The following is a 25386-nucleotide window of genomic DNA, read 5'->3' as shown; positions in this document are numbered from 1 at the left end:
CCAGGGTTCTGTTTACGCAGCGCCTCTCATTTGCAGTCACTCGAACCGATTGATTTCAACCTTTGCCCACAAAGCGACTATAAACTCTGCCAGTCTGAGCCTGAGTGATTGTCGGCTGATTTAATTTTAAATATGATTATTGGAGTCTTAGTACTGTAACATACAAGGTCTCGATTCTCATTCGTGACACCACCGCCTTGGGTTCGAATCCTGCCATGTACCAATACCTAAATGATTTAAAATTAAGGAATTTAAGTGCAATTATACCATGTTCCCTTACATTAAAGAAAAAAAACAAGGAACCAGCACATCTAGATTCTAGATACCCTATCTATGAACCCTAAGTGCATTGTACTTAAGGCACAATAGATAAAAACTGGCACCTGATTTTTAAATGTCTTATGTGAACCTTATAGACGTCTGACAGATAGGAGATGTTGCTAAAGGGTAGTTGATTGCTAATCTTAAGTGGTGGTAAGCCCGCTGTTTTTTTAAATATTTGTGGTGGTAATGCAGCTGTCTGACGTTGGTTTGCTCCCCAGGACACCTGATGCCCAGCAGTCTGCTGGATGTGGGCATACATAATGGCGGCCGCTCGCGGCAACTCGCGGCAGACGCTCAGTAAACGGAGCACCGAAGACTACAACGAGTTAGTATGACTATTCTATTCTATTATTTTTTCTGTGGGGGTGTAAGAACCTACACTGGCTGGCTCTCTCGAATGTAACCTTTGGGCATATCAACTGGGACTAAACTGCCTTCCTAAGCTTGGACCATCTCCCACCACGCTGGTCCACTGCGGGTTAGTATGACTATAGTTACTAGTTATTATATAGGTATGTCTCGTGCAAACCATTTTCCACCCTCGTATAACAATGTAGGTAGGTATAACCTTTCACATTGATAGTGCTAAATAAAAAATGTGCCATCTTGTTTAGACTACGATTTACTAAAAATACATCAAATAAACAAGTTACAAGAAGGTAGATGGTAAACTTATCTTGTTTAGACTACGTTAACTAAAAATAAAAGTTTACTTTCTACCTACTTATTAAGTAAGTACTTACTTGTTTATTTATTCGGACTCCGTTTCATCCAATCCAACTTTTGGGCCAGGACACAACATTGTGATACGACATCAGAATGCAAAAATCGGCGACAGTAATCAAGTATTTGCACTTAAAAACTGTCACAACAGACGCAGATTTTTACGATGCGTCTCGTCGCAACGCAGTGTTGTGTTCGGGCCCTTAAGGCAGTGGGTACGCTATGACAGTAGACACTAAATACATAGTATTTTTTGTTTAAAAGTTAACTAAATTTATATTTTTATAAAACCAAACGAAATCGTTTGAATTTCTATAAAATGCATAAATTTTCCCCACACATGAAAAGTCTTACCACATTACGTAATTGTATACACGAGAATGCTCACGCCTACGCTTCGAGACTGCCATCAAGGGATAGTTAGAGGTATACAGAATTGTTATAAGGTGACTCCGGAGAAGGAAACTATTTTTGTCATAATAAATTCTTTACACAGGCACTTGAACCTACCTTCACGAGTACAAAAAGGTCATGATAAGCACACGCACTGACTAACAATAAAAAGGTGTCGTGTTAATTATGAAATACTCGTACGTTAGCAAGAAAACTGCAGCAAACCATGGTCCCACTGTAGTAACTTCTATGTACGGAACATTAGGTAGCTATAGAATGTTATGTAGGTATAGTATAGTATATAAAAAGTGGCGAAAGATATTGGATTTATTAACTAGAGCACAAATGTTTGATTAAGCGCTGTTGTTATTTTCTTATTAAGTAATATGTTATATAAAGTTTTGTAAATATTAATTAGGTAGATGAGATTTTATATACATTAGTAAATAAATAAATCTTTAGAAACCGGTTTGTTTGCGAACCCCTTAAATTTTAAACGAATATAAATTCCACTAAATAGTTTAAAACTAATCCTTAAACTTTTCTTCAGGAATCGCGATCCCTGCTCGTCGAAAGTGTTTACCTTGAATAGTGGAATCGTCCACTCGAGTCCCAACCACGCGACCGTGAGTCCCAAGGCGACCGTGAGTCCCAAGGCCCAGCTGAACTCCCAGTGGCCCAACTCCACGAGTCCCTTGAAGACCCCGGCCAGCATGGAGAACGCTGAAGCCCAGGTGGAAGACGGCATCGAACACTTCCATGATGTAAGTACTTTTGAATTTCAGTGGTTTCTGTTAGTGTCAACTTTAGGCACTCTACCGAATGTAGAGCTACTCGATTCTGAAGACAAATTTAAATAAAATGACAATTCTAATGACATTTACGGATTTTAAACCAATAATTTTTGGCTTCAGAATTAACATCATAATATTGCCTTCCTGTATGCTATAAGTATATTGCAAGACCATTATTTTATTCAAGTTTTTTTTGTGATTTAGGTTTTTATAGAAAATATTTTCACTACGACATTATTTTTACACGATTAATTTAAATTAAGCCTGTTACTTCATATACGTATTCCCGCAGGTAAATGGTACAAAGCTGATTATTTCAATATAAATAAATGTACTTAATAATTTATTGCAATGATATTGTAATTGGCTTTTGTAAAATCATTTAGCAAAAGATACAAAACATTTGGGGAATGAAATCAATCAATATTGCAAATCCTCTTATTTTCTGGCCATGGCCATATTTGATTGCTATTCCATTATTAAATTTATTGAAATATATGTACATCATATTTTATATAGTAAAATGCTCCACGCGCCACTCTATTTTGCTCATTGAATCTGTTTGCTGACAAAGGCTCTTTCTTCTTTCTCGTACTAGTGCAGTGCTAGTGATGTAACTATGACGAAATTATTATCGATACCGTATGTATTGTCCATAATCTGTAAGTATAATTATTAAAAACTTCGTAGGTTTGAAACATATATCATTAAAACAATAATTGCATAATTGCAAGAGAGGGGTGGTAGCTCAGTCAGGTAAGCGCCCGCTTCTCACGCAAGAGATGCGGTTCGAATCCCGGCGCTGACATGTACCAATGAGTTCTTTTAACATAAGTACAATGTATACCATCATCTTACGGTGAAGGAAAACATCGTGAGGAAACCTGCATATCTAGATTTAGCACATCTAGATATGTGAACCCACCAACCCGCAGTAGACCAGCGTGGTGGGAAATGGTCCAAGCTTAGGAAGGCAGTATAGACCTTGGGGATATGCACAAAGGTTCTACTCGAGAGAGCCAGGTGCAGGTACTTACACCCCCACAGAGAATAGAATAGAATAATTGCATTAAATGTATAGCCGTTTTCAAAACACCATTTAGTTTCTTTTAGATAATTACGAAATTTATATGAAAATCCATGACAATATTATGCATGTATCGTCTTTAGTTCTGAATTCTAAATTGACACTGTTTGATAGCCGAATTGAGTAATTAAATGAATGAATTAAATCGTCTTTTACAAATCGATAAATAACATGGTTCCCAAAATTTTATTCATCTGTAATAGTTTCAGACTTTCCTCTTCTAGTCGGTATGTAACACATGTATGCAATTGATTATTGATAAAATCATCGATATTGAAATTATAGTATACACATTACAAGTGATGACATCACTAGCTAGCGCGTGCCGCTTGTTGCATCGCGCGACCGTGGCAGTGAATTGATGCCGCAGTCTCTCTATCTTGTTTCGTCTTATTATTCGTGAGTAAAGGTCGTAATTCCTAGAACGCTAAGAAAATTAAGTATTCCTTCTTTTGTTTTCATTGCGGGTTTCATAGCAAAATTGTCTTTGAAATATTTCTTGTTGCGTTCGTTTCCTTTTAGATTGCTGTTTGGTTTTCTCTGATTGTTTTCCCTGCAATCTTTTACTTTGTAGTTATGAAATATACTTCTACGTATTGAAATAGAGTTCAAGCTTTACTCATCATAGTTTCTACCTCAAAATGTAAAAGCAAAATTGATTTCCGCCGAGTCTAGTCTGTTGATGACAGTCCGACAGGTCAGCGGCCAGGATATGTGAATTTTGTATCAAAGTCACGCTCAATGCAGAGTTGTGGATGTGTATTTGGTGTAATCGCCTATAAAACATTTTTTATTATGTTCACAGCTGAATTTTATTTATTTGTATAAAGACTACCGAGTAGTAAGAAAATGGCACTTCGCTCACAACTCACTGCCGAGGCAACCTTATTCTAATTATCAAACTTTCCATTTCATTTAGTTAAAACGCTTGCAAACATCGATGTGTTGATGAGGCATTGGAACATGATCAAGTTAATGCATGAACTTTAATAGGGGCAATTAGACGGATTACATTTAGGTAGCGGCGGGAAAGTAATCAGTATTTACGAGGGAAGTCACGGGCGCAGTGTGGCGGCGGCCTCATGGGCCATTGTTCGCCTGCCTTGAACATGCCATTACGATCTCACTGTTTTGGAGCTCGTGGTCATTAGGAGTCGCCGCGGGCCTCCCCTCCAGCCACACTACACCACTAGGACTAGTATCGATCTCACCTTAATTGAAGATACGATGTCTACGTTGTAATAGTCGTGTTAATTCTTTAATTAATCGTTAGCGTCCGAACAGTGCAGTATCGTGACCTTACCTCCTAACAATTAGTTTGATAAACATCTCTATTACTGTTTGACCAATGACTCCATTTTGCTTTGGAGAGTGTGTGTTACAGTGAAGTTAGGTACGAGTGAGAATGAGTCCGGTTTTCACCGTGCATAAGATTGGTTTGGCCAACAACAATGGATTGGTGAGTTTGAATTTTGAATGGAACAGTCATTAAAAATGCTTGAACTTAATGAAAAGTTGCTAACATTTTACAGCTGTTACACATAAAAGGTGTCTTTACAGGGTAGGTACGTAATCGTAATGTGTCCTTAAGTATTTTCAGTTTATGAGTTTTGTGTTGAGTGGTGATGTGTTATTTCAGTAACACATTACTGAATTTACGAGAACGTTGATACCTAAACAATTAATTATCATCATCACAACCTATCACGTCCCTACTGCTGGGGCACGGGTCTCCTTTCAAGGAAGGGTAATAGACCATAGTCCACCATGTGGGTTGGTGGACCCCAACACAAGCAAGCTTTTGCTGAGAGGGTCAACCCGACTGTACTGCCAGATGTTTTCAGGCTGCCCGAAGATATCTCTGTATCTGGACTTTACCACTGTTGCCAGAACAGCAACCGGGACCCACGGCTTAGCGTGCCGAGCCAAGCACGGAAGCGGCCAGAAATCAACCACTTGTAGGTAATCGGTTACCCATCTAATGAGTGACCGTGCCATGTGTTGCTTAACTTCAATATTCAATTACGATCACTGTATCCAGCTGGACTACGGACTCTTCCAATTCTTTCTGGGAATCTCTTATCATATTTTATTCACATTTATACTTATGTCTAGACATTTTATTATGGACTTAAATAGTAAATACCAATCTACTTTGACAAATAAAACAATGTAGTTTCATAATTTAATACCGAGACTAAACAATGTTCGTGACTGCTATATTGACAAGAAGGTCTACCATCTACTTAAATAATCATTGTCTTTTCCATTTAAGTTAACTAAGAACCTACCTTTATTTATTGTAGGCTCAATTACACAAAACCTGTCCTTTTGAGAACCACAATTTTTGGAATCAACTTAATCGAATGAACCAGATGTCCGTTACGATCTATGCACAATATAGCACAATGAATTACTTTATAGCAAAAAGTCGTTGCGGTTACGCGGCACTTTCATTTCTTATTTACACTGACTCCTCTTCGCCTCCACCTCGACTTCTTCAGTGACCGTCGCTCAAAGACGAAGAAAACACAGGAATGGCGAGCGTCTTGGTCAACGCCGCCGCCGCGACGCCTCTTCTCTCGTGCTGTGGGCTAAGCGCCTTACACTTCACCTTAAGTGGGCATAAATATCGCGTAGTATTTTGGTTTACATACAAGTGAATCTAAATAAAAAATATGTTAGAATCTTTCAATATTCATTACCAATGCCAAACGCATAATGGCATTGAAATGAAAGATCCGTGCTCATACAAGTCCTTAACTGCATTTGATAAGCAAATTGTTCAAGATTTAAATACAATAAAATTATTAAATACATAAATTAACGTAGAAAATTGGCTATTAACTGCTGAAAAAACCTGTGATTAAACTTCTTCTTATTTTAGGTATATTTATAGATATCGTAAGTTATCGAATTTGCATACACTCATTTTAAAACGACTTCATTTCGGCTCTGACCATAATTTGCACAGTATTAAATTTCATGTTAGATTTTAACATGTTCTTGAGGTACTAAAGTTGTAAACTGTACATATACTTATGTATGTTTTTTATACTTATTGTATACCAATTAAGAGACAATCTATATTTTCTACAGGCAGATGGAAGTTGCAACCATTATTGTTTGCGTAATTGGGCAAAAGTGATTGAAAATAATGCCAGTTTATATTTATTTCATTTAAAGTAACTTAAAGTAGAGCCGAAGCAAAAGAGATATACAGTCATCAAATAAATATGTACCTATGTGTGCCACCCCAGCGCCACTCCCACTGTGTGATCCTTACACTCGTGGTTAGAAGATAGATAAATCAAAAATTACTTTATCGATACATACAAATAATCTCTCCAGTTAAACATTTTACACGTCACCCATACACCGTCAGCTACCGCTACACCAGTTCGTTATGGACGTAGATAAACGTCACTTTGTCGCGATACGCTTTAAATGCAGCGCTGTGATTAGTGGAATGCGCATTAACCCAGTTTATCAACGTCGATAACGAATCGTGAATGGAAACGGGATCTAAAAATTCAAGTGATTGCTCTGGAGTGTTACTGGTTACCTGCATCAGTATCAGCAGTAAAAAAATACTCTTGTGAGTTACGCTTACGAGTCACGAAATAAAATAGGTAAATGGGTGAGAAGCCACGTAGGCGGCTCAGAAAATCCAATCAAACTATACATCATAGACCAAGGAATAATTCAAGGATCAAAACTTACCAGGACTTACAAAATCCGCTCATGTTTCCCGAAACAGATGGCTATCATTGTATCGGCTATCTTTCACGGTAATCGCAGAGGTGTGTCCACAGGAGGGTTACTCTATATTAACGAAATACGACCATCGAGAACTTTCGTGCAATCGGCAAGTTTAATACAATGAGACAGAGTCGTGGCCCACGCAGTAGCGCTCCGAAACTTATACGTTTTTCGTCATATAGAGTGACCCTCCACACCACACGCGTGGCTCGCGGCATTAGGCTGATTGTACACAGAAGTGAACCCCAAACAGCTCAATAATAAACTAATGCCATGCTAATTGAGAATGATACAGATAATACTTGTATGGATCAACTTTAACAATGTTTATTGGCCAAAAATAATAAATGAAAAGACTTCAGATTTTGAGAACACTGAAAAAAAAATCTTAACCTTATTACAGGTTTTAAATAAACTTATGGTAAAACTTATTAAGGATACTAACGCTATTTATTAAGGGTAAATAAACTGTAATCAATGTGAAACTATGTACGTACCTATAAGTACTACTCACTCGTCGTAGGTGTAATTCAAGCCGAAAAGCGGTTGAGGTACCTACATACAATAGCATTTACACAGCCTCAGTACACGTTAGTATATTCTTATAATGTTTTCAGTGGTGTCTCTTCCAACTTTTTACCTGTTTTTAATATTATTTATTATTTAAGAATCTTAAAAGTCACAACAACTTCTCACGCTTATTAGAATTAACTATCTAAGTTCCTCAACAAGTTCAACAAACGTTTCTGAACTTCATTGTTGATGAAAAGGAAAGAAATTATTTCTTAACAGTTCCATAACAAGACTTAATAATACTTTATTTCTCTGATTTACTTACTTCAAGTTTTCAATACTGTGCTCGAGACTTTACTCGTGTATCTTATTTGATATCCTATTCTATTCTATTTGGGGGTGTAAGAGTACTTGTACCTGCACCTGGCTCTCTAGGGTGGGACACTTATGCATATCCCCAAGGTCTTAACTGTCTTCCTAAGCTTGGACCATTTCCCACTACGCTGGTCCACGGCGGGTTGGTAGGTTCAAATATATCTAGATGTGCTAAATCTAGATATGCAGGTTTCCTCAAGATGTAACTTCACCGTAAGAGCGACGGTACACATTGTACTTAAATTTCAAACAACTCATGTTACATGTCAGCGCCGGGATTCGAATCCGCTTTTCTGTAGAAGTGGGCTCTTACCCGAATGAGCTACCACCGCTCATTGATACAATTGCAAAGAAGTGTATTACGAAAACGTAGACATCGAATTCAAGGGTAAACCGCATTGAAATGTAGGTAGTTCAAGAGCAAGCGTCTCTCACTTAATATTCCAACGTCATCGTCACCTCGGCCATTACCGACACCATAATAATAATAAGGGACAACGTATGGCATAGACGTCTTTAAATTAAATATATTGCAATGGGATTCAGTGGGTAGGAGCTGTGGATTTTATCTTAGTTAATTTTATACCATAAAATCATATTGCAAACCTAACTATATTCTAATTACAACAAGAATTGACTGGTACTGAACCTATATCCTTCGTCAGTTTCTGAACAGAAAACCATAACAATCAATGAATGCTATTATTTTTAAACGGAAAAGGCTACCTTTATGACGCCGTGCGTCTGCAATATTGAAATAATTTAACTGTGCATGAGAATATTACCAACTAAAATCAATTATATTGTGTTCAAAATTTTAATTAAATGTATTGAAAAATTGGGTCATTTGGTGGTGGCATTCTGTGGGTTGAACTTTGTATTTAAGGTCCTATTCAATTAATGCTGGCTATGCACATAAATATATCGACTCACATCGTTCGCAGGCGATCAGCGAGCCCCTGCCCCGGCCGCCGTGGGTGCGGCGCCAGGCGGCTCGACTGTACCGGGCGATGCGGCACCGCATCAGCGGCAAGGGCCGGCCCAAGCCCCCCGACTGGTTCCTGGACAAGTTCGCCGCACAAACCTTCACCGACCCCGAGGAGCCGATGTATCAGAGCATGCGCTCGAAGATCTTCTGCGGCCTGCGGCTGGCCTTCGATTCCGCTTTGCCGGGACACTACAAGGTTACTGGTTTTATTTATTTCGGACCCTGTTATTATATTTTGATCTTCTTATTAAGTTTAAGTAATACTCGTATCTTTAAATAAGTTATATCTAATAGTCCTTCAATCTAGCTTATAGTCGAACGAAATAATATTTTTATTAAAAGTCTGTTTATTTGTATCCCCAGTGGCTAGCCGTGGTCTCATTGGCTGTGATCTACAACGTGGTGTTCGTGATTGGGCGAGCCGTGTTCTGGGAGCTGGACAAGACGACGCCCGTTGCCTGGTTCACCCTCGACTATATCTGCGACTTCATCTATCTGATCGACACCGTCATACACGCGCACGAAGGTTAGTCCAGTGAAATGGGTATTTTTAGGGTACCCGCACAGTAGACAGTGAGGTTGCAGGAGCCATAGATATGGGAATACGTGGCTACCTGTGGCACCCATAGAACTTGTGGTGTTTTACAGGGTGTAAAGCATGGTTGCCTAGTGTGCGGTTGACCTTAAGGTGCAGTCAAGTTATAGCATTTGCTTGAACGATTCTTTAGACAATAGATGTTAGCTGCGCGGATAGATAGAGTTGTTTTAAAAAATATGTCTTCACGAATGCATAGCGATTATACTATCAAAACTTTGATCTGATTTATTTGTTTGTGTTTGTGACGTCCTTGAAATCGATATTCGAGTTCCGTTTAGGAATATTGCTCTCGACCGCGAGGAAGCCGCGCCTTGCGTCATCAAATTTAGCTAACGTGTGGATAAACATTGCCAGCCCGCTGTCCCTTGTAAATCATCCTAGTCCACCGCGACCTCGCTAGCGAAATATCAAGATTCACTGCTGTTTACCTTTAAATGCTAATGCGCCATTTCAATGAGGAATTGTTGTTTGTTGACGCTTTTGTGAAAATAATTTAAGTACTATTTTCTAGGAGACAATGTTTATTTAACGTCTGCGATTCTGTTTTCTTAAAAGTCCTTCTTATTGAAATGAAAAACAGTGTTAAATAAACAATGTCTAAGAAATGTTTTCACTATAATGTAGACAGATACTTAACTACCTATCGTAGACAAAATAGCCACCATATCGCTGCTACCTACCTATTTCACTATCGTACCCACATCGTACCCGAGTTTCAGTTCAGTTTACATGACAGGTACATATGTATTGTCCAGCAGTTCAGGATTAGGTATACTTTAAAGTATGATACATACAATGAAGATAAAATATCCTTACAAATATTATAAATGCGAAAGTAACTGTCTCTGTCTGTCTGTCACTACTGAACGGATTTGAATGAAATTTGGTATACATATGGTCTAGACCCTGAGAAAGAACATAGGCTACTTTTTTATCCCGGAAATCCCACGAGAAAACTTTTTAAGGGGAAGTGAAGCTCGCGGGAACAGTTAATATGGAATAAATTGTACCACTAATACATAGAATAAATTATGGCTTAGCGAACGCTGATTTGACGTCACCGTTTTCTCCTACCAGGATTTCTGGAGCAAGGCTTACTGGTGAAGGACTCCGATATCTTGCGGAGGCACTACCTGAAGACCATGGCCTGGAAGTACGACCTGGTGTCTCTGCTGCCGACCGACATCGCCTACTACTGGTGGATCCCAGGCACCTGCGATAGCGTACGTTTTATTGCATTTATAAAGTGTTGTGCGAACTGTAGGCCAAACGATTCAGTTTTGGAGGAGATGCGTAATAGGTAGTTGTACTTTAGATTATAGGTAATTAAAGCGCAAATTGCTTACCATGGTTTAGGGACACTACTGAGAATATTTTAAGATGTGGAGGCAAGTACTCACTGTAATGTAACCATAGTAAAAGAATCATGCTTTCATCACCAAGCGCACACTCACAATGAAACGCACACTCACATTAAGCAGCTCTACTACTTGTCAACATCTTACTACAACTGAATTACGTTTTACGACGTAAGTTACGTACAGGCACACACTCTGGCAGTTAGCGAGCGCCTAATATCGGCACCGGCAGGCATCAGGTAACCAACCCTGCTCTTTCTTGTGTTTATCACGATAAAAAGGAAAATTCAACCAAATGTCCATGGGAAATGTTGCACAAGGCTATATCCCTCATGACTGTACTATAGGTATTCATGGTGCATAGCTACACAGCATGTGTGCATAACTAAACCAAACACCAAGTTACACCACAAACTCAACCCAACAAACATTTTACCCTCAGTTACAGCTATTTTTATAACTTTAACCTGTATAACTGTGTTACAATTATCTCAGTTCTAACATAAAGCGATAAAGATGAGTTAAAAAATGAAATTAGTGTTAACAGCAGGTTTAAGTGTTAAAATGGTATTAGTCAAAGCAATTATAATTAAGATGTAATAGGTTTAAACTGTTTCTAGAACCTAAAGCTATACAAGAGTGCTCACTGACACCTGTTAACACTTATGGTTGTTAAGTGGTTTCCTTTAATACTCATATAAATCTTTAGGTGTCATATTGAATTTAGGCTGCAGGAATTGGTTATAAAAGAGATTTTGTCAAGGGTGCAGTAAGACAAGATTCTTACAGTGTTGGAAAACTCAACAATGCAGTTTTAATCTTTAAGGTTAACTTAACTTACGCTTATTGCGTTAGGCAAGTAGACTGTAAAAGTAACGGTGTTAAGCAAGACTGTGCGGATCGACTAAGACTGCATAATACCCTTGGCTAAGGGTGTTCTATTTCAAAAAGTGTAATAGATGGCTTAGGTGAGTCTATATGTCTTAAATGTAAGTTCGCCATTTGCATTGGCGACCTAACCTATATATTGCTGAGATAAACAATATTTTGCTTTAAATTACTTACCTATTTATGTGAATTTTGTCATTCCAGTCATGCCAATCGATTTATGAAACTAATGGACATACAACAAGGATACAAAAAAATACAAAATTGAGTCGTCTATTTTATATTTACTTATGTTTCATTTGAAATCCTTAATAAATTCGGAGCGCATTAAAATTGAGGTGGGAAATATGGTATACATTACAGTAAAATTACAATGGCATATTATTTTCAATTCTAAAAACATGTTAAGTCAAGTTAATATATTATATTTACTGATATAGTATTAATCAATATTGTCACTTTAATACTGTCGCGTATGATTGCTGTTGACACTATTATTTTCAAACACATACAACTTGTATGGTAAAAGTGTATTCGAAAAACGGTAACATTCTCACTTAACCCTTTTTTACCAAACAAATAAGAGTCAGGGTGTCAAATAACCATTCTACAACTACAACTATACCGGTAAAAGTTCTAGCTGAGAGTGATTAAACGCTCTTCTATAGTAACTTTAGCACTTCAATGACACCGTACTACAGGCTTTATATAACTTAAACACTTCAATGACACCGTTTTACAGACTTTCTAAAGCCTTTACTCTCAAAATCGTGGGCCTCTTTCGTGGTTATAAGTGAGTTAGAGCACTCTCCTACACTCTTATACAGCTATGTCTTAACACTTTAATTTTCGAATGGAACCATTATACAAGTTATATGAGAGTTTTTTTAACGCTACGGTGTTAGTTGGGAAGAGATTACACAAAAACTGCACGTGTGTGGCCCCAGCTACATTGACTTTCTGAAGGCTTGCGCGCAATGTTCCTCCGTGACAGGTAAACACGTTTAAATTTAGCGCGGTCAATATTGAATGTTCCAGAACCGTTTGCCGTGCCCGGTGATCGTCCGGCTGAATAGACTCTTCCGCCTGCCGCGCATGTGGGAGTGGTTCGACCGCACTGAGACCGCCACCAGCTTTCCCAATGCATTCAGGATTTGCAAGGTAATGGTTTGTAGACATAGTTAATACAACAAGCAGCTTGAGGTATGTTCTGCTTGTGTACAACATGTATAGCATACTGCATCAGTGGTCTAGTTTCCGAACACCTTCACTTTTATGTCCAGGGGTCTCGGGTTTATGTAGGTACCTATTATCAATAAGCAGCAAAACAATGGCTAAAGTCCACGAGATTTCACAAGAATATTTTATGGTAATGGTAGTAATGATTTTAAAAAATATTATCATCAAATAACGCATGTGATATATAGTTAGGTGCAGCGTGTTACATTGTTCGATCGATTTGGCTAATTTTTGGTAACAAAAAATTATTAACAATATCCGATTTTCGACAAATATTACCATAAATATCTCAATATTGGGTTTAATTCAAAATATACCTAAATATGATTAGCTCCATAATCATTAGAGCCCACTTAATTAAAAGCAACCCTTATGACCAAATATAGTATGGGCAGTTTGACAAATTTTAATACTTTTTTCTTCTGTTATTTCCAGGTGGTCATGGGCATACTGATCCTGATCCACTGGAACGCGTGCCTGTTCTTCGCCATCAGCTACGCCATCGGCTTCGGCACCGACAACTGGGTGTACAACATCACCGGCGCTCGCAACGAGACCCTCGCGCACCAGTACATCTACAGCTTCTACTGGTCCACCCTCACGCTCACCACCATCGGGGAGACCCCACAACCCGAGATCGACATTGAATACCTATTCGTCGTCGCTGATTTCCTCGCCGGAGTCCTCATCTTCGCCACCATCGTCGGTAACATCGGCTCAATGATTTCCAACATGAACGTTGCCCGCGTCGAATTCCAAAACAAAATGGATGGTGTGAAACAGTACATGGCATTTCGCAAAGTAAGCGGCGATCTGGAAGCCAGAGTCATCCGTTGGTTTGCCTACACCTGGGCACAGAGCGGCGCGCTGGACGAGGAGCATGTGCTGTCGTCTCTACCTGACAAACTGAAGGCCGAAATCGCTATAAGAGTACACCTTGACACTTTGAGGCAAGTGAAGATTTTTGAGGATTGCGAGCCGGGACTACTCGAGTCACTAGTGTTGAAGCTGCGACTTCAAGTGTTCAGCCCTGGCGACTACATCTGCCGCAAGGGAGACGTTGGCAAAGAGATGTACATCGTGAAGAGGGGCCGGCTACAGGTGGTGGCTGACGACGGGAAGACAGTTCTGGCAACTCTGAGCGCTGGTCAAGTGTTCGGGGAAGTCAGCGTGTTGGAAATCGCCGGCAACCGGACTGGAAACCGCAGGACTGCTAACGTGCGCTCTATGGGATACTCGGACCTGTTCTGTTTGGCGAAGAGGGACCTTTGGGAGGCCCTGGCTGACTACCCCGACGCCCGCGCCACTCTCACTGCGCGCGGATGCCAACTACTACGCAAGGTGTGTATCGCGAGTTCACCTGTGGGGTTACCACTACGGAACATTAGCAATTAACAATCCTTAAGCAAAGTCACTCACTTATGCAATAAACGTGACTTGTAAGGATCTGCCAGATGTTTGGCAGGTGAGCAACGCTGCTTAAGGATTGTGAATTCCTATTGTGTCGGTGGTGGTACGGTAGCTGGCTCTCAACAGGGCTTTTAACTTCGGATATGCGACTTTTTGTATCCAACCTCCTTCCTAATCTTCCTCTTCTCAATTCCAGGATGGGCTACTAGACGAGCAGGTGTTCGAGTCAGCGCAGCAGACGCAGCAGAGCATGGAGCAGCACGTGCAGCAGCTGGAGGCGGCCGTGGACGTGATGCGCACGCGCATCCACGGCTTGTTGGCTGACGTGGGTGATGAGCACTCGCGCTTGCGGGAGCGCATCAGCAACATCGAGGCCAGGTGAGACTTCATCAGCGGCTGATAAGGCTCTCATTTTCCTGCGTCTCGCCTGCAAGGCCTGCTCGCTGATTTTGGCGACGAGCACTCGCGCATTAGAGAGCGTATTATAGCAACATCGAGGCCAGTAGGTGAGTGAGCAACGGCTGGTAAAGACGACATTACAGGAAGGTGGACGTGCTGCGCTTATAGCGAATTCTCCTAGACGAGCACATGTTATTCGTCAAGCGCGCCGCTCTGTGCCCAGGTGTAGGCGAACCAACGGATGACTCTGGCCTCCAGATCGCCGCTTACTTTGCAAAAAGCCATGGCCTGCTCGCCGACGTCGGTGATGAGCACTCGCGCATCCGGGAGCGTATTAGCAACATCGAGGCCAGGTATAATGCATTCTTTCTTTCTTGGCACAAAAGGTTTATAAAAAAGACACAAAATCTTTTTGTGTCTTTTTTTTATAAAAATATTATTAAACAAATAAACTACAGCTAAAATAAATGGTTTAAATACGACATCAATCATTTTTGCTAGTAAGTATTTCATAAGTATTAATTTATTATTATAAAACCGAGTTTATAAATAAATTCAAATAAAAAGACACAAAAAGATTGTTTACCTTTTGTGCCAAGTAAAAATGAATTAATTCAGTATAAGCCTTCAGTGCTGTCGGCAGTCGATGGTAATTCGATAGACAATAAGTCACTGGAAATTTATTATTTCGTATGCGTTTTATTAGTTTCTAACGTTACTGACAGGGTCGCTGTTCAAGATGTCATGATAATTACGCTAGTGACTTAAATCGGCAGTTCTCGTGATCGCAGCGCTGCTGGTTTCATGCATCTAGAAATACTTTAAGCACCTATGAAACTTTTTGTACCTAATGGATTTCTAACATAATACTACTATGGTTTCGTAATGAGAATTCGGTACGGTCAGATAATAAGTGTTACGACAATGACGCAACCATTGCGCTGCTAAAACGCTTGCCACGCTTGATGTGCATTCACGTTTTCTGTTCGTATAAATTTAAATATTTACTGCTGAACATAAATCTCTTCAGAGTCCCTAGAAGGCTGAATGTAAAGTAACTAAGGTGTAATCAGTGGAACTAACCTATGCAATCTATAGTCCCAATAGTGAACTCTATAGCGAAGAGCGTATCGTTTGACGACGTTTCATCGAATCCGCATACGATTGACAATAGGGAATATGCATTTGATTCAAATAAAGGTCAAATATTATTTTAAATAAACTTTGTTATTTCAAAATTATGCCTACATCAATATTTTTGATTATAATTTATTTTTGAGCAAGTATACCTATAATTAATGGTTGAAAAGTTGAAAAGTAGAAAAAAACTGCGGTAAGTTTAAACATTAGAAACGAACGCACGAATTTTCTTAGGGCGGAAGTGACGTAAAACGTGCGTATATGTCAACCTCAGAATAATCTATGCCCATAGAACTGAGCGTAAGCACGACTGACGAGAGTCATTATTCTAAGCTGTGAAACAAGACTGTAACGTCACACTTAGCGCGCCATCATGAACAGGTTTTTACAGTGATCGTGTCGATTGCAAATTTTTAACTTTATTTAAAATACCTTAAATAACTTCTTTTGCGGTTGATTTTTTTTAAACTATAATAAAACTATTGAATAACAATATTAAAAAAATATATGCATATTCCCTATTCTACATGTAACTTCACGACCACAACGAGTATTCCTGCCCATGCTGGAGTGGCAATGTTTGCAACACGACACTTCCAACTATACATAGGTATAGCTACAATCGTCTCCGTGACGAAAGTGTAAATCGTTGTTTGCGTTCATGTGGTACTAATCTAGAATTTTGGATCAGAGTTTCGAATCATCTAGTGCTTTAACGTTAGCTAAAAAGTTTGCAACATACTTAATTTGACTGTACTTATTCCAAATCCAGGGTGATGCGCGAGGAGGTGAACACGGAATCGGAATCGGACTCGATGTCTCTCGGCGGACTGGACTTGAAGAGCGAGATCACGGCGCGGGTGTTCAGCGGAGTCGCCAGGGACCCCCCCGTCTCTCCAAACAGCTCCAACTCTCTCTTCAGCTTCCGACTGCCCGTCAGGGACCGAGGCCACTCCCTCAGCGTGGAGAGGACATCAGAACTTCTACGCGTCACCGCTGAACCCAGGAGCAAGTCGCTACGACTCAAGAGGAAGGCCAAAGATGGGAACCCGAAGTGAAATGTCAATTGAGGTGAATTGGTTATGTTGTGAGGTTGGATGAAGAAGGTAAAACTGACGATAATGTCAGACGGGTGGGTTTTGCATTTCGCAACCATGTTTGAGGTGCATTTTATCTATCTCGTAGGTATATTGTACTCGTATGTATTCACTGTATTTGAACGATGTGAAGATTATTTATTTCTCCATCTACTTTTGGGAGAAGACGAGGACGTAATCTCGAAATGAAAACTAACAATATTACCTTGTTTGATCTAATCATTATAGTCCTAGGTCCATGGTCCTTTTGGTGTGAAACCTTCGTAGTGAATTTTGCATCTTTTTAATGCGGGATTTTCCGAATTACTTAACATAACTTGATCAAAGAAGCAAACTTCTTCTAGTTTTTATAACTGTTAAAACTTATTATAACTTAATCATAGTTTAAAGTAGGAAAGGAATGGTGCCAATGAACTTGAGCGTATTTTTTATTAATCTAGTAGGTAGTTACGCACTAGGCACTACTTACTTTATTTTATATTGTAAAATCTATTTTATTTGTTATTAATGGATAAGGAAAGGTATAGTAGGAGCTTTAAGACTTTCTAAATGAAGGTATTTTGGATGAATATTCTGTAATTTTGGATATTAACGTGTTTATATACTAAAATGTGTATTTGTATTTATCTTTATCTTTATAAACCAACTGGTATTTTATAATCAAAACTCAATTATTATACTAGAGGTAGAATTTTGATAACTGATATAAACTCATGAGAATTCTATATGTCTGTTGAAAACTGTCTGTACTTTTTTTATATGGAAGTATTTATCATTCTTATAAATAATATACGTTATTTATAATATACTTAATTCACGCAAATGCTATTTACTCCCGTCATTACATAAGTACCACAACTATTCATAACTAAATTATCGTTTAAGATGAATCTACTTCCTCACAAATATATTTTTAGAAGATGTGCAATTGTTTTGTGTAAGATATTTTATATAATATATATATAACTAAGTTTATAGTATATATTTTTCAAAAATGTTATATTTAACACCTAGTTGACATGCACAATACTAAAATAACTGTCGCTTCCTTAATTCTGGAAAATATTTATAGGTACCTAACTGGGTATGATTTCTTTTTATTACTAATATTTTTATTTATATGTTACTTTTCGTACAGTATTTATACTACTACTGAAACCGTAGAATAGTTAGTAGTCAAATATTTTTATACCTTGTTAATAGGAAATGGACAGATGGAAAGGAGCGAGGAAGAAAGAGGAAAGAAGTTGAGGTTGGCAAACCAAGATATTTTATGTGTAGTTCATAAGCTAAATATAAAAAATACTTTTGTAATATTCTGGTAAGAAATATTATCTCCGAAGGATCTAGATACATTTTACGAGGGATGCATTTATAAATCCATATCTTTAGAGCATAAGTGTTTCAAAATTAATAACATTACTCCTAATACCATTTGTAATACATAGTATGTTCCAATTTACTTAAATTTTATTAATCTTCGTCATATTTACTACTCATAACTTGATGCATAGCAGCCGGGTTAAAAAAAGAATTTAATATCAATGTTTATAAATTTTACGTTTACTTAGATACCTAGATAATGGGTAATTAATGTTGTAGTTGTTGGTAGCAAAATATTGGATAAATGTGTTATTGTTGTAAGAATTTATATTACGTAACTTAGGTACTTAGGTACCATCACTTAGATTTATATGCATGTTTCTATTAGCTGCAAACACTCTACATACCTACTCAATAATAATATATCTATTAAATCAGACTCTCCAAAACTATTTCAAATATCGTATATTATTACTAATCATTAATACATATACGTGTATCTGATAATCATTATATTCAATTTTATAAATATTTTATAAAAGGTTTTTCATATAGACCGATATAAACATCTTTCAAGAGTTTTAAATTCTTATTTATGTAAATTTTCAAGCCAAAACGAAATTACAATATATAATAAATCTGTGTACATGAAATACACTAAACACATGTTGAATCTTAAAATGTAATAATATCGTTATTTATTTCAATATAATAACAATACCGTTGGAGGTACACAAATTCACTTCGACTCACGTAATGTATCACTGAAGTATCACTAATCACTTAACACAACAACGAAAACACGTCAAAGCTGAATATAATTTTAATATTATTTATAAGTTTTTAATTATATAAATTACTTAGATACACAGTACATCACATAAAGCCAAAAACACTGTAACTTTTTTATATATATATACGATTGTATTCTAATTTGAATAATACCTAACATCTATGGATAAATAAATAATATATGTATGACAAAGTACCTAACCACTGTACCTATTTTAACGTGTTTTCCAGTATCAAACGTCTTAGATAAATGGAATACAGATATACCTATTTACAAAATATGATTTCATTCATATATAACCCTGTACTATTTATATTGTTTTATTTACATAACTTTGATGACCCTACTTTTTCATGATGGAAATATTGTGACTGTAATTTCAGAATCAGTTAATATGAGATGCGAAGGAAATTTAACGCTGGATTAATAAACCACCCTGTATACCCTGTATAGTGTATAGTATAGGCCTATATTGATCAATCTGGTCTTGATAAGATTATCGGTATCGACAAAAAACTGTCATTCAAATATTTTTGATAAATTATTTGATCTTGCATCTTGTAAAATTAGCAATAGATTTAGAAAAAACAAATAGTAAGTTAGCCGCATATTTTTTCAGCTAAGCCGCTCTACTATTTGTAGAAATAGGCGTTGAATTCCTTAAATGCCTACACAGTCCTACATACCTTAAAAAAACGTCAAGCTGATCATGACATGATCCCTTTTGACTGTGCTAGTTATAGGTAAGTATACCTGAATATCATTTTACACCCATATTTATTCGAGGTACAATATAACACGATTTTACCTACATATGGTAGGTTACCATACTTACCATCCTACAAATGCATCTAACCTTTCCGTATTCAATACCTAATAGGTATAGCTGCACCGGTTTTGTGTTTACATAAGACGTACATACATATAAGAATTATTCACATTATTATATTATATGGAGATATCTCACAGACGGCCGTCCGACCCCAAACTAGGTAGAGCCTATAATATAGGTATAGAAAAGCCTACACAGATACATATTAACACCCAAGACCCCGAGTACAAAATCAAGTTTTAAAAACAAATTCTGCCCCGGCCGGGAATCGAACACGGACCTTCAGTAGCAGCGACACTAACCACTCGGTCGACAATTGGGATAAACCTCCTAACTCTAAACAGTTAGAAGGAAATAATATGAGATACCTACCAATTTTTCCTTGTCTGTCGCTATCCCAGACTTTAGATGCTGGTATAGCTACTGTGCAGATAATTACTATACAACGATATATACCAACAACATATTTTATATAATTCGTACCATATTTTCAGGTGGGACTTCAAAGCTACTCGTTTAAGGTATTTCCTCAAATGCGCATCATTTCATTACAAATACACCAATAATAGTTACAAGACTAAATTAAGATTCGTCTTGAATCTGCAATTTCTACACACATTAAGCTTGATCATACATCATCGATCCGATTTGAACACATCATATCATTATAATTAACTGCTATAGTACTTAAGCTATAAATAAGTTCGCTACAAGTTTTAATAATTAACAACAACGAATAATTATATCATAAATCATAACATATTTAAAAACTTGATCAGTAATATATAAAACCGCTTAGCGAGGAGTGAGAGTCGTCGTCCAGGGTCCCAGGTTCAGTGCTCACATGAAACATTTGGAGTACGGGGAGCCGTTCGACAGCAAACTAGTGGAAGTCTCTTCTTTTACACCAACTGTCAATAAAATAAATATCGTATATGATTGGAGGTAGGTACACCCGATTTGTGTTGTTCTATGTACAACATGAGATTAGACCTTCTCGTTAGAAAATTACTTAATTTGTTCCTTGGGTTAGACATACTTGTTTTGCGGAACTACACCTACCATATTCGAACTATACCATCTCGTCATTAGCGCATTTTTAATGGTAAACTTTACACAATCTTTAGATATTTTTATAGTTCTACTGACACTTTATTATATTTCATTTGGGAATGTATCTCATAAGTAGTTACATGCGTATTCATGCATGCGTACCGATTCATTCAGCAGGAAAATTCAAGAATGTAGAGAAATGTTGTGAAAACTGGTGTCGTATTGTTATAAATTTTATAAAATATATGTTTTAAGTACATAACATTACATCTGAGGAATTTGATGACGAATATATCTAATACGACCTTAACTTTGATAATTTCCCCATTTTCATGCAATTAGGGTTCTCAGGATCATACCTATTCGAGAACCAATATCATAATAATAAAGAAGTCTTTTTTTTTGGTTATTATGAAAATTATTATGAAATTAACCCGTAGGAATTGTAAAATAACTAAAGCATGTTAAGTCTCAATCCTGATATTGGTTCTAAAATCGTAGTAGGTCTAATCTTAGACAGTTATATTATTATAAATGTTCCGTCCCTTGCTAACATTGCATGCTAATTACATATTAGGTATGTACCTAACTATGTACAGTAAAATATGAGGATGATTTTTTTTATTCTCTTGCAGGTAGCTTGTCTATGCCAGTAATGTACTAATCACCACAGTTTCAGCCAAAGCGTTCCAGCGTTCCACTGCTAGCGGAGCTTGCATCTCAAAGTCTCCCTTATCTCCACAACATAAATTTTCATAAAATTTTCCTCGCTAGCTCTAGCAGCTTTTTACTCCGCTGGCAGTGTAAGACTGGCTTACTGCCAGTTTCAATAACTCTATCTACCGATGACTGGTAGTTACTTTCATACTATTTTGACATATTAAGTTACAACCTATCAAAATCGTATTAAGTTCACCAGTCATCGGTAGATAGAGTTATTGAAACTGGTGGTTAATGAATAGATGAAAACCCATATGTATATTTACCCTCAGGCCAAAAAGAGAACCTCGTACCAGGTGAGTCGGAAGACGTGACAGCTTCGTGCCGTCGAGTGGGGGAGAAGGAGCCGGGCGGGGCGTAGCCGGGGTTGGGGCTGGGGGACCCGCCTGGAACGTACAGCACTGATTCTGTGTCATTTTTCCGCATTACTGGTAGAGTGTGAGGAAGGTGATAATAAAGTTGGTAAGATGTTTGAAAGCCATTTCTTCTCCTCTTTGACGGAGCGTTTTACGAAATGGTCGTGAACTCATTTTCACATCTACAAATATACAAAAAGAAGTTGTAGAATCTCTACTTTAAAATTATTTGGAAAATTTGCCCGTTACGTCATTGATTATAAACCACATTCAATCAACTTTAGTTGTCCATTAATGTGTTAACGTGGCTTTTTTAATGGACTTCAGAGCTTTTTAAGCGTCCCGCTCGATAAGTCTTAAAAGCCTTTCTGCACTGTGATTGCATTGGACACAATGTCATGCGTGGCCATACTGTATGCATTTATAGCAACTCGGCATGGGCCTTACTGCTTTCCCATAACCCATAATGGATTTCGATATTTTATCTCGTCACGCGATAAATGGTTCTACTCTTGCGATGATCACCGCAACATCCACCAATCACAGCTTAGAATTGTTTATTATTATGAACTGTGAATATGGTCTGTGTATTTAGGTATTTTTTGGTTTGCCTGTAGTCACCGAATATCCTTCCTCTATTGTGTGAAAACACGCGCTGCATGTAAAGTAAAACATGTTTCAATTAGTTAGGTACAAAAAATAATAAAATAAAAAATAAATATGTGGGGACATCTCACACACGGCCATCCGACCCCAAGCTAGGCAGAACCTGTGTTATGGGTGTCGGACAGCTGATATATCTACACAAATACATAGATAGATAGATACTAAATATAAATATCAACACCCAAGACCCGAGAACAAATATCAGTGTTTAAACAAATATCTGCCCTAGCCGGGAATCGAACCCGGGACCTTCGGCTCAGTAGTCAGGGTCACTAACCACTACGCCATTCGGTCGTCAAATAATCAAACATAATTTATACTGTACAGATACAGGGTGATGATTTATGATAATACTACACTGAATCAAGAGTACTTAGCATAATAATATGGGATTTCTTTAACTTTAACTGACTTTAAAGTAGTCAGGTACGTGTGAACAAATATATTCTAACTTGATTTTGGAATCTTTAAAATTGTACTACTCTTGAATGTTCCATATTATCCGTAAATACATCCTGCTACCGTACCGTGACCGACACATCAGCAATCATCAATCCAAGAGCAGCATCGCTTATCTATCAAACACCAACACCTCCATACAAGTTATAGACAGATATGCAACGCGGCCGCTGCTTAAGGATTATCGATTGCTAATGTTCGGGGTCATCGTCTAATCCTCATCCTTCACTCCATTATACTCGTAATTACCTTCAGACCAGAAGGGGAACCTCGGGACGGCGGTGTCGGAGGAGGTGACGACGTCGTGGTGCCGGCCAGGGGAGTACCCGCCAGCCGAGTACCCCGGGCCGGGGCTCGGTGACCCGTCTGCAATATAGAGAATAGCACTTTAACAAGTTGGAATAAGTATGGGTTTTGTATTGAGTTCTTCTTATTGTCGTTTGTAACCGTGATGATAACCAGTACGTAATTGTTTCCTCTCGAGGCCGCAGGATTTTTGTCACGTCTTGTATTGCATGTCTTGCGCCCCTTGCTAGGTATGCAGGGGGAATGCAGATAGCACGACACGACAGTCTAGCTGTAGCTGAGCGCTGTTGTGCTAGCCGCAACTCTACTCGTACTGCGACGTAGCACATGTAATCATAGCGATGACAATGATACTACACTGAAATAAGTATAGTTCTTGGCCAATGTAAAGCAAAGTTGTGTATCTATAATTATTATAGAGAACTTTTGTTACCTAAGGTGCTAACTCCGATCTGATAGCTGTTGACGGACATGGGCTGCATGGGCTGCAGCGGACTCTGCAGCTGAAAACAACAAAACTGAAATTTATTATGCGTTCATTTATTAGGTACACGTAGAATTTTGCTTTGTGCGTAGAACATTAAAAAAACGTGTTTTGGTAAAAACAAAATGCGACTGAGTCTTTGAATTCGTTATCTGCTCCACCCATATAGATTTTTGCAATTTCGGTACTGCACAGGTAGATCGTGATAGTATTTTTTTTAACTTGGGAACCACATTCTTAAGTTTCCAATAAATATGTCACCAACACATACACACATATACAACCATAACATAAATGCAAGGATATTTGACCTTTAGGATATTTTATCTGAAACGTACACACTTATGAAAGATGTCTGTATTATTACAATATGTCAAAAAATACCAAACTGTTCATTGTCATTGTATTTTAGACATCACTTTTATTTATCCCACATATATTTTTTGTTCAGGCATTGTGAAACATGCAAATGCTACTGTTTACCTGATACTGCCCAAGTGATTGATTTTATTTAATGTGAAAATATAACAGATTCAGTTTTTTTATACAAAACGTAACTGAAAAAGCGTAGCTGGTAAACGATAACACTAATTATTTACATAAACATAAAAATGAACATATAAATGATAGTGTACCCATCTCGGCACTCACCTCTCGCATTCCCGCGAATTTAATCTAAGGGTCAGTCAAGGCATGTTATTCAATATTATTTAAGTCGATACCTTTTTATATTTAAGGCACCTATTAGATACATATTTTCGTTATCGCCTAACACTTTACCAAAGTGAACCCCACTTAAGTCATTTAGCTTAATTTCTCCACTATTGATAGAATTTACACCCATTATAATACGGTTTATTACTTATTACTTCCACGCTAAAATTGACATTTGTATAATATTTAAAATTGTTTCAAATAATGTGTCAATGTTTGCCTGTCCTGGATTTTTCGACAGAGGCAAGGATTTCAGTGTAGAATTGTAGAATCTATGAATTGTATGACAGTCAGATTAGAACCCCCACGATCAATAAAATTGAGTCGCAATTAGAGATAATTTAAATCTTTTTGCATAATATGTCCATCCTAACTGGGTGGCAACATCAGCCAACAACAATTTAATTAGATCACAAAAAGTGATATAAACTACCCGCTGCACATTTGACAGTTCCAATTCGATATAATATTCCCTTGACCCGGCGATACCAAAGCACGAGATAAACAACAAGTAGGCATGAATCGATTACGCACAGAATTGGGTAAGATTCATTTTGATAATTGTATAAGTACATTGGGTTTAATCAATCTA

At 37.8% G+C, this 25386-nt stretch overlaps 2 protein-coding genes across 12 annotated transcripts in view; one reads left to right on the top strand and one right to left on the bottom strand.

Annotated features, from left to right (window-relative positions):
* Nucleotides 1-521: 521 nt before the first annotated feature.
* LOC105397443 (cyclic nucleotide-gated cation channel subunit A) lies at nt 522-19515 on the top strand. 2 transcript variants are annotated; one of them, XM_038121975.2, is made up of 9 exons: nt 522-649; nt 1991-2204; nt 8916-9155; nt 9323-9485; nt 10635-10780; nt 12842-12964; nt 13478-14383; nt 14649-14830; nt 16764-19515. In XM_038121975.2, the coding sequence occupies exons 1-9, from the start codon at nt 570-572 to the stop codon at nt 17047-17049; spliced, it is 2340 nt and encodes a 779-aa protein (XP_037977903.2). In that variant the 5' UTR covers nt 522-569; the 3' UTR covers nt 17050-19515. The 2 variants fall into 2 exon arrangements, with proteins under 2 accessions (XP_037977903.2, XP_011567799.2); XM_011569497.3 differs by lacking the exons at nt 522-649; nt 1991-2204 and adding an exon at nt 4405-4780.
* LOC105397542 (forkhead box protein L2) overlaps nt 19323-25386 on the bottom strand; it is a 41819-nt gene continuing 35755 nt past the window's right edge. For 4 of the 10 annotated variants that reach the window (XM_048632493.1, XM_048632491.1, XM_048632490.1 and 1 more), the window contains exons 8-11: nt 24030-24099; nt 23540-23656; nt 22076-22237; nt 19323-20947 (exon numbers count right to left, since the gene is read on the bottom strand). In XM_048632493.1, coding sequence (XP_048488450.1) covers nt 20877-20947; nt 22076-22237; nt 23540-23656; nt 24030-24099 — 420 coding nt within the window. In that variant the 3' untranslated portion in view covers nt 19323-20876. Of the gene's footprint in view, nt 20948-22075; nt 22238-22264; nt 22821-23539; nt 23657-24029; nt 24100-25386 lie in introns of those variants that run through there. The other 6 variants (XM_048632489.1, XM_038121976.2, XM_038121978.2 and 3 more) reach the window with 6 other exon arrangements.

This window comes from Plutella xylostella, chromosome Z (genome assembly GCF_932276165.1).
Source record: "Plutella xylostella chromosome Z, ilPluXylo3.1, whole genome shotgun sequence".
Taxonomy (NCBI): domain Eukaryota; kingdom Metazoa; phylum Arthropoda; class Insecta; order Lepidoptera; family Plutellidae; genus Plutella; species Plutella xylostella.
This window is presented reverse-complemented; position numbering and strand designations above follow the sequence as displayed.